Raw genomic sequence first — 17,759 nt, 5'->3', positions numbered from 1 at the left:
TTCGTTCCCAGGGATTCGAATAAAGAACCAACTCTTTTTCTTTACTATAGTGGTCTCAAAAAGGGATTAGAGTCCGAGGACTCGGTTCTTTTCTTATCGAACAACCGAGAAAACCGGTTTTGAGTATCATCCCTAGAATGGATACAATCAAACTTTAATTCCCCCACCATAATTATGCCCCCGTTTTCATATACCATCTTGGTTATTGTAAACACGCAAACATTGTGCGGAACAAACTACCTTGGTACCTTGGTTTTCAATCCTTTCCAAAAGGTCCCACCAAGACCAAATCGTACGAAAATAAAAGCAAATCTTCTCATAAGAAATAAAGCAAATTCAATGAATTTGTTCCAGTCGCCCAGTACCAAGTAACACGAAACAACAAAATAAACATATAACATCACTTATACCTTTATTAAACACTCTTGTGGGGGGGTAGACAGTGATGAGCAGACAGGTACAGTTAGTGTAAGGATGGGTACTATCCACATATAAAAACCGATACTGTACCAATTTCTGGTACCTGGGAATCGATACCTGTACCCAAAGGGTACCGATTTTCAGTACTTTGGTGCGTATTTATTTAAAAATAAATGTAATTCTGATTCTAATTTGCAAGTATTATATAGTAGACTTTGCATGCAGTTGCAATTCCATTAGATGAAAGTAGTGTTTTGGCTACGGAGCCAAAACACTACACAGTTTTGTAGAGCGTTGAAACAGCCAGCTTGTTGCCCCACGTCTGTAAATTAGGCCAAAAAAACTGAAGATGAGTTTCCCTTTTTTGAGAGGATATACTAAGATTTCACTGTTAACTATGCATTCATTCAGTTTGTCCTCTGTGTGTTGCTGCAGTCATGAAGTAGTCCTTGCCATTCGGTTGAATCTGCCAGTCTTTCTTCCTTTGAGCCCTCAATGTAAAAATAAGTATAATGCTGAAAGTAGTGTACTTATTACACACCAGCTGTTTGATTTTAAAGTGCATTTTATCAATCAATCAATCAATGTTTACTTATATAGCACTAAATCACGAGTGTCTCAAAGGGCTGCACAAGCCACAACGACATCCTCGGCTCAGATCCCACAGTAGCTGTAGTTTTGACTGCCAAATTTGGTGCCGTTGAAATCGCCTTTTGATACAAAATCACTAATGCTCATCAGTAGCATGTATAGTACATGGCATATCCAAGCTAGTGCATTTTGAAAAATGAAGGTTACATGCTTGCTTTGTATGTTGGCATGGAAAATTGCACCATAACCTAGAGACAGTCTGAGTGCTTGTTTGCCCGCCAAGTGTTTGAGCCGGTCCCGAGTCTGCAACCGGACATGATGTCTGTTCGTTAAAAAAAAAATCGTCACGACTCGATAACAAATTTTATCTTTAGAGATATGAATACATCGTTTGGCGAGCCTCTGGATCGATCTGTATCTAGTATGGATCATTCGATGTCTGGTTAAAAAGTCATGAATCGGTTGACTGGAGATCGGTTATAAAATGTGGCCGTTATAATCTTCCGAGACTTCTGTGATGACGTATAATGAGAGTAACATTCTTGTTTGCGACTGTCGTCATCAACAGAGCAACATGGCAGATTGCAACAGACAACGCTCCGCCGAATAGGTATGTATACCTAGTACCGGTATTTTTTAGCTATCGGTTCCTACATAGGTTGGACCAAGCGGACCGTTAAAATTCTGGATAAATAATATGTCTATAAACCCCGTTTCCATATGAGTTGGGAAATTGTGTTAGATGTAAATATAAACGGAATACAATGATTTGCAAATCCTTTTCAACCCATATTCAATTGAATGCACTACAAAGACAAGATATTTGATGTTCAAACTCATAAACTTTTTTTTTTTTTTGCAAATAATAATTAACTTAGAATTTCATGGCTGCAACACGTGCCAAAGTAGTTGGGAAAGGGCATGTTCACTACTGTGTTAAATGGCCTTTCCTTTTAGCAACACTCAGTAAATGTTTGGGAACTGAGGAGACACATTTTTTAAGCCTCTCAGGTGGAATTCTTTCCCATTCTTGCTTGATGTACAGCTTAAGTTATTCAACAGTCCGGGGGTCTCCGTTGTGGTATTTTAGGCTTCATAATGCGCCACACATTTTCAATGGGAGACAGGTCTGGACTACAGGCAGGCCAGTCTAGTACCCGCACTCTTTTACTTGGCATTGTCTTGCTGAAATAAGCAGGGGCGTCCATGGTAACGTTGCTTGGATGGCAACATATGTTACTCCAAAACCTGTATGTACCTTTCAGCATTAATGGCGCCTTCACAGATGTGTAAGTTACCCATGTCTTGGGCACTAATACACCCCCATACCATCACAGATGCTGGCTTTTCAACTTTGCGCCTATAACAATCCGGATGGTTCTTTTCCTCTTAGGTCTGGAGGACACGATGTCCACAGTTTCCAAAAACAATTTGAAATGTGGACTCGTCAGACCACAGAACACTTTTCTACTTTGTATCAGTCCATCTTAGATGAGCTCAGGCCAAGCGAAGTCGACGGCGTTTCTGGGTGTTGTTGATAAACGGTTTTCGCCTTGCATAGTAGAGTTTTAACTTGCACTTACAGATGTAGCGACCAACTGTAGTTACTGACAGTGGGTTTCTGAAGTGTTCCTGAGCCCATGTGGTGATATCCTTTACAAACTGATGTCGCTTGTTGATGCAGTACAGCCTGAGGGATCGAAGGTCACGGGCTTAGCTGCTTACGTGCAGTGATTTCTCCAGATTCTCTGAACCCTTTGATGATATTACGGACCGTACATGGTGAAATCCCTAAATTCCTTGCAATAGCTGGTTGAGAAAGGTTTTTCTTAAACTGTTCAACAATTTGCTCACGCATTTGTTGACAAAGTGGTGACCCTCACCCCATCCTTGTTTGTGAATGACTGAGCATTTCATGGAATCTACTTTTATACCCAATCATGGCACCCACCTGTTCCCAATTTGCCTGTTCACCTGTGGGATGTTCCAAATAAGTGTTTGATGAGCATTCCTCAACTTTATCAGTATTTATTGCCACCTTTCCCAACTTCTTTGTCACGTGTTGCTGGCATCAAATTCTAAAGTTAATGATTATTTGCAAAAAAAAAAAAGTTTATCAGTTTGAACATCAAATATGTTGTCTTTGTAGCATATTCAACTGAATATGGGTTGAAAATGAATTGCAAATCATTGTATTCCGTTTATATTTACATCTAACACAATTTCCCAACTCATATGGAAACGGGGTTTGTACATATATACATACACACATATATATATATATATATATATATATATACACACACACACACACACACACACACACACACACACACACACACACACACACACACACACACACACACACACACACACACACACACACACACACACACACACACACACACACACACACACACACACACACACACAGGTAAAAGCCAGTAAATTAGAATATTTTGAAAAACTTGATTTATTTCAGTAATTGCATTCAAAAGGTGTAACTTGTACATTCTATTTATTCATTGCACACAGACTGATGCATTCAAATGTTTATTTCATTTCATTTTGATGATTTGAAGTGGCAACAAATGAAAATCCAAAATTCCGTGTGTCACAAAATTAGAATATTACTTAAGGCTAATACAAAAAAGGGATTTTTAGAAATGTTGGCCAACTGAAAAGTATGAAAATGAAAAATATGAGCATGTACAATACTCAATACTTGGTTGGAGCTCCTTTTGCCTCAATTACTGCGTTAATGCGGCGTGGCATGGAGTCGATGAGTTTCTGGCACTGCTCAGGTGTTATGAGAGCCCAGGTTGCTCTGATAGTGGCCTTCAAGTCTTCTGCGTTTTTGGGTCTGGCATTCTGCATCTTCCTTTTCACAATACCCCACAGATTTTCTATGGGGCTAAGGTCAGGGGAGTTGGCGGGCCAATTTAGAACAGAAATACCATGGTCCGTAAACCAGGCACGGGTAGATTTTGCGCTGTGTGCAGGCGCCAAGTCCTGTTGGAACTTGAAATCTCCATCTCCATAGAGCAGGCCAGCAGCAGGAAGCATGAAGTGCTCTAAAACTTGCTGGTAGACGGCTGCGTTGACCCTGGATCTCAGGAAACAGAGTGGACCGACACCAGCAGATGACATGGCACCCCAAACCATCACCCAACCATGCAAATTTTGCATTTCCTTTGGAAATCGAGGTCCCAGAGTCTGGAGGAAGACAGGAGAGGCACAGGATCCACGTTGCCTGAAGTCTAGTGTAAAGTTTCCACCATCAGTGATGGCCCCTCCAGCTCCGCCTGAATTTCGGGAGATTTTCGGGAGAAAATTTGTCCCGGGACGTTTTCGGGAGAGGCGCTGAATTTCGGGAGTCTCCCGGAAAATCCGGGAGGGTTGGCAAGTATGGCTTTTGCTAGCGAGTTGCACACCGGATGTTTTGGTCGGATCTCACTGAGGCATTGGCTACAATTAGCTGAGAGACAGCTGGTATCACGAAAACCTTGTAAGCTGTGGCAACACTGTATTTCACATTGTTTTCTGAGTGTAACTCTATAGTTATTCTTCATCAAATGTATTGTAGCAACCGGCAGTTACGGGTGGTGTTTTGATAGGTTCGTGTTCGTGAAGGAGACAGGCTCAGTGCTGATTTTGTATATGATTGTGAGTGGAATAGGACTGCAAAGTGGAGAACAGTTAAACTTTTTCATGTTTTTTCTTGAGTGGTTTTGGCCAAGGGCAGCACGGTGGTAGAGGGGTTAGTGCATCTGCCTCACAATACGAAGGTCCTGAGTAGTCTTGGGTTCAATCCCGGGCTCGGGATCTCTCTGTGTGGAGTTTGCATGTTCTCCCCGTGACTGCGTGGGTTCCCTCTGGGTACTCCGGCTTCCTCCCACCACCAAAGACATGCACTAACATGGGTGGATGTGAGTGTGAATGTTGTCTGTCTATCTGTGTTGGCCCTGCGATAAGGTGGCGACTTGTCCAGGGTGTACCCCGCCTTCCGCCCGATTGTAGCTGAGATAGGCTCCAGAACCCCCCGCGACCCCAAAAGGGAATAAGCGGTAGGAAATGGATGGATGGATGGTTTTGGCCAACAGTGGTTGGTTTTGAGTTTGTTGACCGATTGTCTCCCTGTCATCCTTACAATGTCATGGTAGACGCAACAGTACCTTTTGTTAATATTGTTAAGTTTTTAAAACCGATTAACTGGATATACAATATTTATTATGAGCAAAAATTATTTGCTTTGCATATGATTGCATTTTTGTGAAACCCTTTGGAAGGGATTACTAACAAAAATTGGTACTAACATTTGTAAATCTAGTCCAGTGGTTTTCAACCACTGTGCCGCGGCACACTAGTGCCGTGAAATACAGTCTGGTGTGCCATGGGAGATTGCCGTATTTTTCGGACTATAAGTCGCAGTTTTTTTCATAGTTTGGCCGGGGGTGCGACTTATACTCCGGAGCGACTTATGTGTGAAATTATTAACACATTACCGTAAAATATCAAATAATATTATTTAGCTCATCCACGTAAGAGTCTAGACGTATAAGATTTCATGGGATTTAGCGATTAGGAGTGACAGATTGTTTGGTAAACGTATAGCATGTTCTATATGTTATAGTTATTTGAATGACTCTTACCATAATATGTTACGTTAACATACCAGGCACCTTCTCAGTTGGTTATTTATGCGTCTTATAACGTACACTTATTCAGCCTGTTGTTCACTATTCTTTATTTATTTTAAATTGTATTTCTAATGTCTATTCTTGGTGTTGGCTTTTATCAAATCAATTTCACCCAAAAATGCGACTTATACTCCAGTGCGACTTATACATGTTTTTTTCCTTCTTTATTATGCATTTTCAGCCGGTGCAACTTATACTCCGGAGCGACTTATACTCCGAAAAATACAGTATGTCATTTCAACTAATAAGGTTAAAAATATTTTTTGCAAACCTATCCATCCATCCAATTTCTACCGCTTGTCCCTGGTGCTGGAGCTATAAACCGCAAATGTGCCGTCGTTGAGTGTCTGCACTGTCTAGAGCTCGGCAGAGTAACCATGTAATACTCTTCCATATCAGTAGGTGGCAGCAGGTAGCTAATTGCTTTGTAGATGTTTGTCGTGATCACAATATGCAGACGACATCGTGCAGGTAAAAAGGCATCTAACGCTTAAACCAAAAATAAACAAAAGGCGAGTGCTGCTAAGAAAAGCCATTGAAGCTTAAGGATGGTTACGCAAAATGAAACTAAAACTGAACTGGCTGCAAAGTAAACAAAAACAGAATGTTGGACGTCAGCAAAGACTGACAGCGTGTGGAGCAGATGGCGTCCACAAAGTACATCCGTACATGACATGACAATCAACAATGTCCCCACAAAGAAGGATAGCGTCCGCACAACTTAAATATTCTTGATTGCTAAAACAAAGTAGATGCGGGGAATAGCGTTCAAGGAAGACATGAAACTGCTACAGGAAAATACCAACAAAACAGGAAAAGCCACCAAAAATAGGAGGGCAAGATAAGAACTAAAACACTACACACAGGAAAACACCAAAAACTTCAAAATAAGTCACAGCGTGATGTGACAGGTCGTAACAGCACACCTACTTTGAGACAAGAGCTATGTGATGCATGCTTGGTTATGGTTTGAATTCATATCCAACAATTGCGAGAACTACTTTTTATTGTCAATATCGGCTGCTGAGTTTCATTTTTTTATGTTTTCTGCTGGTGATGTGCCTCTGGATTTTTTCAATGAAAAAAAATGTGCCTTGGCTCAGAAAAGGTTGAAAAACACTGATCTAGTCAAACAAAAACCTAATTGATGGGCTAACTGTAATTAGTCGTTTACTGTGTAATCATATAGTGTGAGTACCTTGCACACTGTTGGGGTCTTCCGGGTAGGTTTCCTTTTCGTAGAGGAAGGGATGATAGCGAATGATTCCTTCCACCAAGGCGCTGGACGCCTCCGCTTGAAACACAAACTCGTCGGCAGCAGCCTTTATGTACAACGCCTGCATGTCAGTGTCGACTTCCCTGAGGTTCATCACGCGAGGACATCTTGGCAGCTTCTCCCGCAAAGTGATCTATAAGCGATATGTAGGCATGAGTCAACCCCGACAACGATTAAAAAAAATGGCATCTCAGGCACAGACGTCTCACCTGTACATCAATTTCAGGGGAATGATCTGAACCTTTCATGTAGTTTGTGTCATCTCCATGGATGTAGTAGTGATAGGTGTGACTGAGACATTGTCAGAACACAATTTTCATTTAAATGACGTTGAAAGAACGTAACAGTTTGGGACACTGAACTCACGCAAGCTGCCTTGTCCATCCTACAAAGTCGTCTTTCAAGTCAGTAACATGTTTTGGACGGACACCTGTGATGACCACGGCTGTGAAGCTTTCTTTCTCAGCTTCTTCGGCAATTATGCCATGAAGGAATCGCTCCTCGTTTCTATTTACGTGGGAAGAGTCGCCAGGCTGCAGGAGCACAAAAACCCATTTTAAGTTTCAACGCATCACAACCCAGGGTGGTTTGTTTGGTTTATGGTAGCATTTACATTCCGGTTTCTTATAACCTCGCTGTAAATGTCTTCTTGGTTCTTCTCCTTTTGAACAAACCTCTCTTCAGACAGTACCAGCTCATGAACATCTGGAGATCCTACTGCTTTGCTGATCATCTACACAAGCGAATCCCAACATATGTTTAACCAAAGTCAAACTCCTTTCCTCTTTGACAGTAAAATAATGCATTGCGAGGTCTCAGGAGGTTTTTAGACTTGATCTTTTTGCATTACCCTGACGGAATGTCCAATGAAAAAAACGGCTTGTTTTCCTCCAACTCCAAAGTAGGATATGTCACTGTTGAGACTAAGAGGGGTGTGCTCAGGTGGAACATAGCCCTCAGGCTTACTGTTGTGAAGAAGAGCAAAAAGACCACATATTCATGGCTTATTTGAGACTTTCAACATGTGTTTTACAGAATTTACCTAAATTTGGAGAGCCTGAAGACAGCCCAGTTATTGAGTTGCTTGGCCGTCATCCCACAGCCGTTGTCGATGACAACAACTGCAGGCTTCCCAAGAGTTTCATCTAACAGCTGGAAAACGTGGTTGATAGAGGGATAGACAATTTATTCCAGGAGCAAAGTATACTTGGCTGTGAACAAAAAAAGAGGACATACAATTCTTATCTCAATCATCCGGACACCTGTGTTTTTAGCTGTGGCCGAGATGGAGTTGTCCAGCAACTCTGCCAGTGCGTAGGCTGGAAGACAAACATTTGGAGGTTAAGTGTGTTCGGAAGAACAGCTGAATGTCTTAAAGGGGAACATTATCACAATTTCAGAAGGGTTAAAACCATTAAAAATCAGTTCCCAGTGGCTTATTTTATTTTTCAAAGTTTTTTTCAAAATTGTACCCATCACGCAATATCCCTAAAAAAAGCTTCAAAGTGCCTGATTTTAACCATCGTTACATACACCCGTCCATTTTCCTGTGACGTCACATAGTGATGCCAACACAAACAAACATGGCGCATAGAACAGCAAGCTATAGCGACATTAGCTCGGATTCAGACTCGGATTTCAGCGGCTTAAGCGATTCAACAGATTACGCATGTATTGAAACGGATGGTTGTAGTGTGGAGGCAGGTAGCGAAAACGAAATTGAAGAAGAAACTGAAGCTATTGAGCCATATCGGTTTGAACCGTATGCAAGCGAAACCGACGAAAACGACACGACAGCCAGCGACACGGGAGAAAGCGAGGACGAATTCGGCGATCGCCTTCTAACCAACGATTGGTATGTGTTTGTTTGGCATTAAAGGAAACTAACAACTATGAACTAGGTTTACAGCATATGAAATACATTTGGCAACAACATGCACTTTGAGATTGCAGATAGCTGAAAGCTGATCTGTCCAGTTTTGGAGTTGATGTCAGCAGGCCAGGGAAGCTAGGGTCGATATTCTTCTCTTGATCATCTTCGGTGACATAAGGGACGGTGTGAGCCAAGACATCCAGAGGGTTTAGCTCGCTCGTCTGCGGGAACAAACTGCCGCCATTGCTTGCCGTGCTACCGAGGTCTTTTGTCCCTGAATTGCTCACACCCTCCGGCAGATTCAATGGGGGTCTGGCGGCAGATTTCTTTGACTTTATCGTTGGAAATGCATCTGCTTTGAGTGTCGCAGGATATCCACACATTCTTGCCATCTCTGTCGTAGCATAGCTTTCGTCGGTAAAGTGTGCGGAACAAACGTCCAATTTCTTGCCACTTTCGCATCTTTGGGCCACTGGTGCAACTTGAATCCGTCCCTGTTCGTGTTGTTACACCCTCCGACAACACACCGACGAGGCATGATGTCTCCAAGGTACGGAAAACAGTCGAAAAAAACGGAAAATAACAGAGCTGATTTGACTCGGTGTTTGTAATGTGTTTGAGAAAATGGCGGATTGCTTCCCGATGTGACGTCATCGCTTCGAGAGCGAATAATAGAAAGGCGTTTAATTCGCCAAAATTCACCCATTTAGAGTTCGGAAATCGGTTAAAAAAATATATGGTCTTTTTTCTGCAACATCAAGGTATATATTGACACTTACATAGGTCTGGTGATAATGTTCCCCTTTAATCATAAGAGCACCTACGTAAAGACTTCTGGCCGGCACTGTCGTAGTACTCGTACACGCCACTCTTGGTCACTGTATCGTAATGAGGCTGAAAGGTAATAGGCTCTTCTGTTGCCACCGGGAGCTTTTGGCCGGCGTGATCCCACAAGAGTAGAGTGCTGCCGTCATGAAGTTGCTCTTTAAAAAAAATGTAGACAATGCTTAACTACCATCCAACGCACCAGAGCAACCTCAGAGAAACAACTGCGTAAAGATCAGCCAGTGCAGCAAGTCCAACAAGTATGTTTCTCTCACCAAATTTGTCAGAAGTCAGATCTACTCGGTCAGTGTCTGTCAGCACGCATGGAGTGGTAGGAGGGATTTCAAATTTCTGGGAAAAAAAACGTGCAGTTAAAGGACAGATAGATATAAAGTACAGTACATGCCAAAAGTTTAGACACACCTTCTCATTTCAATGTGTTTTCTTTATTTTCATGACTATTTACATTGTAGATTGTCACTGAACGCATCAAAACAATGACATCTGTGAAGAGAAAACCCTTTCAGGTGACTACCTCTTAAAGCTCATCGAGAGAATGCCAAGAGTGTGCAAAACAGTAATCAGAGCAAAGGGTAGCTGTTTTGAAGAAACTAGAATATAAAACATATTTAAGTTATTCCATCTGTGTTTGTGTTGCTGCAGCTGGCCGCAATACACCGCTTCCCACCTACAGCTTTCTTCTTTGCTGTCTCCATTGTTCATTGAACAAATTGCAAAAGATTCACCAACACAGATGTCCAGAATACTGTGGAATTTTGCGATGAAAACAGACGACATAATAGCTGGCCACCATGCTGTCCCAAAATGTCCTCTACAATCCGTGACGTCACGCGCAGGCGTCATCATACCGAAACGTTTTTAGCAGGATATTTCGGCGCAAAATTTAAAAATGCACTTTAGTAAGCTAACCCGGCCGTATTGGCATGTGTTGCAATGTTAAGATTTCATCATTGATGTATAAACTATCAGACTGCGTGGTCGGTAGTAGTGGGTTTCAGTAGGCCTTTAAACAGCTGGTTTAAGTGTCTGTAGGACGTCTGACAAACTGTCTGTGGCCCTTAAACCCAAAAAGAACAATCTCACTCTCATCAGTCCACAAAATATTACACCATTTTTTATTTTTTTTTAGGCCAATCAATGTGTTCTTTGGCATATTGTAACCGCTTCAGCACATGTCTTTTTTTTAACAATGTGACTTTGAGGGGGCTTCTTGCTGGTAGCTCGGCTTCACATAGACGTGGTCTGATTGTTACAGTCTTCGCAGGCAATTCTTAGATCTTCTTTGATCCTCCTGGAGCTGATCATTGGCTGAGCCTTTGCCATTTTGGTTATTCTCCGATCCATTCGGAGAGTCGTTTTTCTTTTTCTTCCTCGCCTTTCTGGTTTTGGCTGCCATTTTAAAGCGTTTGATATCATTTTAGCTGAACAGCCTCTCATTTTCTGCACTTTTTTTTTTCTTTTTTCTTTCTTTTATTAAATCAACATAGAAAAAAACACACAATACACTTTCAACTAGTGCATCAACCCAAAAAAAAAAAAAAACTCCCTCCCCCATTCACACTCATACACACCCACTCACACAAAAGGGGTTGTTTCTTTCTGCTACCAATATTCTGGTTCCCACAACATGGACAACACTTCTGCAAGGGACACAGTCCCTGAAGCACACTTGATTGTTTGTGCTGCTGGTCCACTAACATTTTCATTTAATTACTGTTTTTTTTTTTTTTTTAATGTAGTTATCCTTATATTGTTTTACTTTCTCTTTTATCCAAGAAAAGATTTATTTATCTTATCTAAAAAAAAAGGAGAAAAAAAAGGACCTTATCTTATCTACCAGACCTTATCTTATCTACCAGACCTGGTTGTAAATGAAATTAGCTTCGTTTAAAGTTTTTTTTTTAAAACCAGGTCCAGTCCAGATAACACACATCTTCATTCATGTACACTGAAAAAAAAAAATAAAAAAATAAATAAATAAATAAAAAAAATAGAAACATTTTGGAACACAACAGATTGCATATAATCTATAAACAAAATTTTATTTTTCTGCACTTCTTTATAGGTTTTCCCCTCTTTTATTAACTTCGTAATCAAAGAACGCTCTTCTTCTGAACAGTGTCTTGAACGACCCATTTTACTCTGTTTTTCAAGGACAAATGCACAGCCAGCATATGCAGTGTCAGTCGCCTTGATCCTTAAATAAGGGCCACCTGTTTAACACCTTTTTTGTTTTGTTTTCTTACACATAATCAATGACCTCACTAATTGAACTCCGCACTGCTATTTTTTTAACACGCCCCTTTCAGTAAATGATTCAGTTTCACAGAATCAGCAGCATGCACATCATGCTGTTGGTTTTCTATACCTTTACTAAACCTTCTAGAAAAGTGTAGAAGTTGAAATTCTAACAAAAACAGTGATTTATCTCGCTAGTGATGTGGGACTGCATAAAATAAGTTCTCGGCTCCTTCAAGTAGCTTATAGATGAGACATTTTTCAAGCCGGTTGACATTTCTTCCTGGATGTTACAGAAAGTATGAGAATGCTGCCTCTTCTTCTTTACTTATACAACAAGTCTCAAAATGTCAATATATTATTATTGGCACAAAGTTGGGAATGTTGGCAGGGATATCTTTTCTGTCATCCATCTCGGTCACGTTACTTGAATGAATCACGTAACAAGAATCCTTTAATGAGCACATTGGCGTTGTTAGGCCTATTTTAGGGGGGGCTCAAGCCCCCCTAAAATATTCTTAAGCCCCCCTAAATAATTTGGTGTTATTTCTATTTTTTTTTTTTTTTTTACAAATACATATTCATTATAAAGTGGCCCGAATATGAGTTTAAATAAATAATGATATAACCTGTTATTATTCACTCAGTTTCCCCTCACTTCGTAGCGTAAGGTAGAGAGTCCCTTTAGTGCATTGGTATCCAATCCATTTGATTTGTTCATATAGAAAATGCCCACATCACTCAAATTCCAGTCCGCATTTTCTCTGTGACCTTGCTTGCGGTCCTGCAGGTGTACGAAGCACATTATCTTCCTTTACAATGAGTGAAGCTGCACGAAACCTTGTGTGTGCAATTGTAAATAATTAAGTTTTTAAGTTTTGTGTTTCTTGTAGAATCTATATAAAGTAACATACATTAGCCTATTGTTAAAATAATGAAAAAACATCATTAAATATATTTGTCTTATTGTATTGTTACATTAATAGCTGTTGTATTATTATAAGATGGCTTGGATTTTCAGAGGGAGGAAAAACCAAGACATTTAATATAAAATGTAAAATGAATAAATACATAAAAATAAAAATAAAAAAAATAGTTAAAAGCCATCGTCATTTAATTTCGTCCCGTGCATTTTTTTTTAAATAATAATAATAACAATGAATAATTTCTAAGTCTTTGTTAGCCGTTTGTGAAGTTTTTGTGCTCATGCGTAATGTTCGCTCGCATCCTGTGCATCTCCTGGGGGCTAAGCCCCCCCTGTCCTTAAAAGCTAGTGACGCCCCTGAATGAGCATGCACTCCTTGCTGTGGATGGAGTATTGTTCGTTGGAGTTGCAAAACAGACAAAACAAAACGGGTTAAGACGCCGGGAATAAAAGGACAAATATTGGATATTTGGCAACAACAAAAAAAATGAATTTTTGAAAGTTAAGCAGAAAAGACTGTACAAGCGACCAACAATGCAGGAGGAAATGAGAGTGATACTGCGTGGGCACTGCAGTGAGAAAAAAGAGAGGAAACTGTGACAAAAAAAAGAGGAAACTCCTCTCATGCATGGCAAACAAGATGGTGCTTGAGCAGTTTCTACTTGACTAATTATTTATTTTCAAACACTAACTACTGGTGTCATGTGCATGTATTTTATCTGCGGATGTAGTTGTAAAAATGTTATTTTATTTTATTTTTTTTAAATACCGGTACCGATGACAACGGGCAGATCGCGATATACGTCAAAATGCCAAATATCGACACGGAGAAAAAACTGCTCATCATTTCCTTAACAGAGCAAAGCTAACCCATAAACTTCCCAAATACAGACAACATATTAAGTACCAGCTCAGTAACCTTGTGGTTAGAATGTTCGCCCTGAGACTGGAAGGTCGTGAGTTCAAACCCCGGCCGAGTCATACCAAAGACAATACAAATGGTACCCATTGCCTCCCTGCTTGGCACTCAGCATCAAGGGTCGGAATTGGGGGTTAAATCCCGGAATGATTCCAGAGCGCTGCTGCTCACTGCTCCCCTCACCTTCTAGGGGGTGGACATGGGGATGGGTCAAATGCAGAGGACAAATTTCACCACACTCAGTAGGTGTGTGACGATCGTTGGGACTTTAACTTTAACTAGGGAAACTAACACACTGGACCACTGCTACACAATAATAAAGGACTCTTATCACTCTTTTCCCTGTGCAGCTTTAGGACTCTATGATCACTCACTACTTTTATGTGCACTAAATAAGGCTCTTCTCAAAGAGTTCGTTTTTTTGTATTTTCACAGACACGTGTGAAGTGTCCATGCACTTGCTGTAATGCGACTATTGGTCATACACCATACCTCTCCTGTACACTGGCGGGTGCTTATTTCATTTTAGCCATGTTAGTGAAGTGAAGTGAATTATATTTATATAGCACTTTTTCTCTAGTGACTCAAAGCGCTTTACATAGTGAAACCCAATATCTAAGTTACATTTAAACCAGTGTGGGTGGCCAGGGGCGCCGCTAGGGATTTTGGGCCCCATGAAAAGAATATTTACAGGGCCCCCAACACAGTGTCATTATTTTTTCTGTATTTTAATTTCATCATCATTAGGGGCCTCTCTGGGCCCCCCTCCATCATGGGCCCCTAGAATCCGTCTCCTTTACCTCCCCTTTTCGGCGCCCCTGTGGGTGGCACTGGGAGCAGGTGGGTAAAGTATCTTGCCCAAGGACACAACGGCAGTGACTAGGATGGTGGAAGCGGGTATCGAATCTGCAACCCTCAAGTTGATGGCACGGCCACTATACCAACCGAGCTATATGATGTCACACTGGGATTTGCGAATTCTTACAACTTGTTTTACGTGATGTCCGCTGTAATATTGACACACATTACAAATATTACGTCTCTAATGGCCATGCTTATTTTAAATAGACAGCATAAGGAAATGATCTTAGATTGCACTATAAGCATGACACTACTACCAAGAATGTATAGGGGCGGATGAAAGTTTGATGCAAAAAAAGACTGGCGGAGAAGGGTTTTTTAAAGGAATTTTCGGCCGAAAATCATGGAATGAAACTTTTGAATGTTCACAAGGCTCTGTGGATTGATGGAAGGAGTTTTAAATCCGAAGGAAAAGACTGTTCGTGCCACGACTGATACTGTTCCAGGGGAAGGTTGCTATTGTTCTGGACTATCTTGCCAGTTGTGCGGAATACAGAGCTATTGCTAATCACGAATGCAGCGTGAAGAGGTTTGTGTACGCTTTATTATCCGCCTTTGATAGACCTGCTTCGTTCTCTTTCATCTCATTTGTATTTTGTTCGGGAGTCCGAATTGAGTCGGCATTTAACATTTCCTCAGCGACCTTCTTAAATAAATCTCAGTTTCTTTTTTTCTACCATCGATGCACTTCAAAATGTTCTGTTCTTTTAATTTTTTAAGCAAATTATAAGTATTCTCTCCATGTTGAATGGCATCTGCTTCCGGGTTGTACAAACCCCGTTTCCATATGAGTTGGGAAATTGTGTTAGATGTAAATATAAACGGAATACAATGATTTGCAAATCCTTTTCAACCCATATTCAGTTGAATATGCTACAAAGACAACATATTTGATGTTCAAACTGATAAAAAATTTTTTTTTTTGCAAATAATCATTAACTTTAGAATTTGATGCCAGCAACACGTGACAACGAAGTTGGGAAAGGTGGCAATAAATACTGTTAAAGTTGAGGAATGCTCATCAAACACTTATTTGGAACATCTCACAGATGTGCAGGCTAATTGGGAACAGGTGGGTGCCATGATTGGGTATAAAAACAGCTTCCCAAAAAATGCTCAGTCTTTCACAAGAAAGGATGGGGCGAGGTACACCCCTTTGTCCACAACTGCGTGAGCAAATAGTCAAACAGTTTAAGAACAACGTTTCTCAAAGTGCAATTGCAATAAATTTAGGGATTTCAACATCTACGGTCCATAATATCATCAAAAGGTTCAGAGAATCTGGAGAAATCACTCATGGCCGGAAACCAACATTGAATGACCGTGACCTTCGATCCCTCAGACGGCACTGTATCAAAAAGAGACATCAATCTCTAAAGGATATCACCACATGGGCTCAGGAACACTTCAGAAAACCACTGAGACCCCGGACTGTTGAACGACTGAAGCTCTACATAAAACAAGAATAGGAAAGAATTCCACTTTCAAAGCTTCAACAATTAGTTTCCTCAGTTCCCAATCGTTTATTGAGTATTGTTAAAAGAAAAGGTGACGTAACACAGTGGTAAATATGCCCTTTCCCAACTACTTTGGAAAATCATTGTATTCTGTTTATATTTACATCTAACACAATTTCCCAACTCATATGGAAACGGGGTTTGTATGTCACGCGTTGAGACTGCCGCATGGGTGACACAAAGGGTCCTCTCACCCCGTCAAGAGAACTGGTTTCCAATCGCATAATCCAGGTCTGTTAGTCTGTCTTTTCAAAAACCAAACAGATATAGCCGAACTATTTCAGAAATCAGACTAATTTAGTGCATGAACACGTATTGACTCGCCCAACCTACGGGCTGCAGATAAAAAATTGCTAAGCCTAAAAGGACTGTAAAGAGATGGTCAAATGATTCAAAGCATACTGATTAGTGTTTGAATTTGCATCAGAAAATCTTGACTAACTCACTGACACTGTGACTTCAGCTTCTGTGAGGACATGTGTGCAGACTAGGACTTTCTGCAAATACAACAACAACAACAAGCCCTGGTTAACACCTCAATTTAAGAAGCTTGTCAGGGCAAGAAGGTCGACTGTAGGAGTGGGGACTCGGTCCTGTTCAAGCAGGCTAGGAACAAACTGACGAAGGCCCTCAGGGTCACTTACTGTGTGGGGCGCGGTCTTTCTGGCATCACTTCCTCTCCGAACTCAGTTTGTAAATGAACAACGAGTCCATACAAAGCTAAGAGCCGGAGAATAAATACATGGCGCACTTACCCCTGTTTACAAATTATCCAAGGAGGGGAAACCTAAACGATGGTGTAGTGTGGCTGAAACGGGGCTTAGGCTAAATAATTATTTGTTTAAGGAGTTATCCGGCTTAATGTAGACAGGGCCTAAGAGGAACCACGCTGAAACGCTAAAACTAAGCTTCTCAGCAGTTTGGAAAGGCCTGGGTGAGATCACCAATTAGAGAAAACCCACACCCTAACCCTTGCTTGTAACAACATTCTGGCTGAGGACCTGAACAGCTCCTATTGCGGGTTTTCACATATCATCTGTCGACCCTCCCCCATCCAGGACTTTTACCAGTCCAGGGTCAGGAAACGGGGAAGGTAGCATCAATCACGACAGTGCAGACCCCTCACAATCTGGCCACAAACTGTTGAAACTACTCCCCTGTGGCAGGCGTTACACAACACTGTACGCCAATACAATATATTAGTTGTTTAAGTTCATTTTAGTCAATTGTTAATATTTACTGTTCACATCAGGGGTGTCCAAACTACGGCCCACGGGCTGGATCCAGCCCCCGAGCATCCAAAATCCTTTCCACAGGAAGTCCCAAGTTAAAAAATGTTTTTATTTTCCTTTCTTTTTTTTTAATCTTTCCATTCTAATCCATTTTCTACCCCTTGTTACTCTTGGTATCTCCTAGCCGCTCAGGCAAATCATATTGTCTAAAAATGAATTTTCCCATCGAAAACGTGACAATGTTAAATGTTGATGAACATCAATGTTAATTGATGTTAAATGACAAAACGGATTATAAAGACCATGTATATATATATATATATATATATATATATATATATATATATATATACATATATAT

At 40.8% G+C, this 17,759-nt stretch overlaps 1 protein-coding gene across 2 annotated transcripts in view; it reads right to left on the bottom strand.

Annotated features, from left to right (window-relative positions):
• The window catches only part of smchd1 (structural maintenance of chromosomes flexible hinge domain containing 1), a 142,102-nt gene that overhangs the window by 116,131 nt on the left and 8,212 nt on the right, over positions 1–17,759 (bottom strand). For both annotated transcript variants that reach the window (XR_009815777.1, XM_061965755.2), the window contains exons 2-10: positions 9,961–10,036; positions 9,685–9,843; positions 8,224–8,306; positions 8,030–8,139; positions 7,838–7,952; positions 7,601–7,720; positions 7,354–7,520; positions 7,197–7,278; positions 6,910–7,120 (exon numbers count right to left, since the gene is read on the bottom strand). Coding sequence is in view for 1 of the 2 variants with exons in the window: in XM_061965755.2 (XP_061821739.1) it covers positions 6,910–7,120; positions 7,197–7,278; positions 7,354–7,520; positions 7,601–7,720; positions 7,838–7,952; positions 8,030–8,139; positions 8,224–8,306; positions 9,685–9,843; positions 9,961–10,036 (1,123 nt within the window). In the remaining variant the exon portion in view is untranslated. The remainder of the gene's footprint in view (positions 1–6,909; positions 7,121–7,196; positions 7,279–7,353; positions 7,521–7,600; positions 7,721–7,837; positions 7,953–8,029; positions 8,140–8,223; positions 8,307–9,684; positions 9,844–9,960; positions 10,037–17,759) is intronic.

The sequence above is a fragment of the Nerophis lumbriciformis genome, linkage group LG07, assembly GCF_033978685.3.
Source record: "Nerophis lumbriciformis linkage group LG07, RoL_Nlum_v2.1, whole genome shotgun sequence".
Classification (NCBI taxonomy): domain Eukaryota; kingdom Metazoa; phylum Chordata; class Actinopteri; order Syngnathiformes; family Syngnathidae; genus Nerophis; species Nerophis lumbriciformis.
The sequence above is the reverse complement of the archived record's forward strand: the minus strand, read 5'-3'. Positions and strand labels throughout refer to the sequence as shown.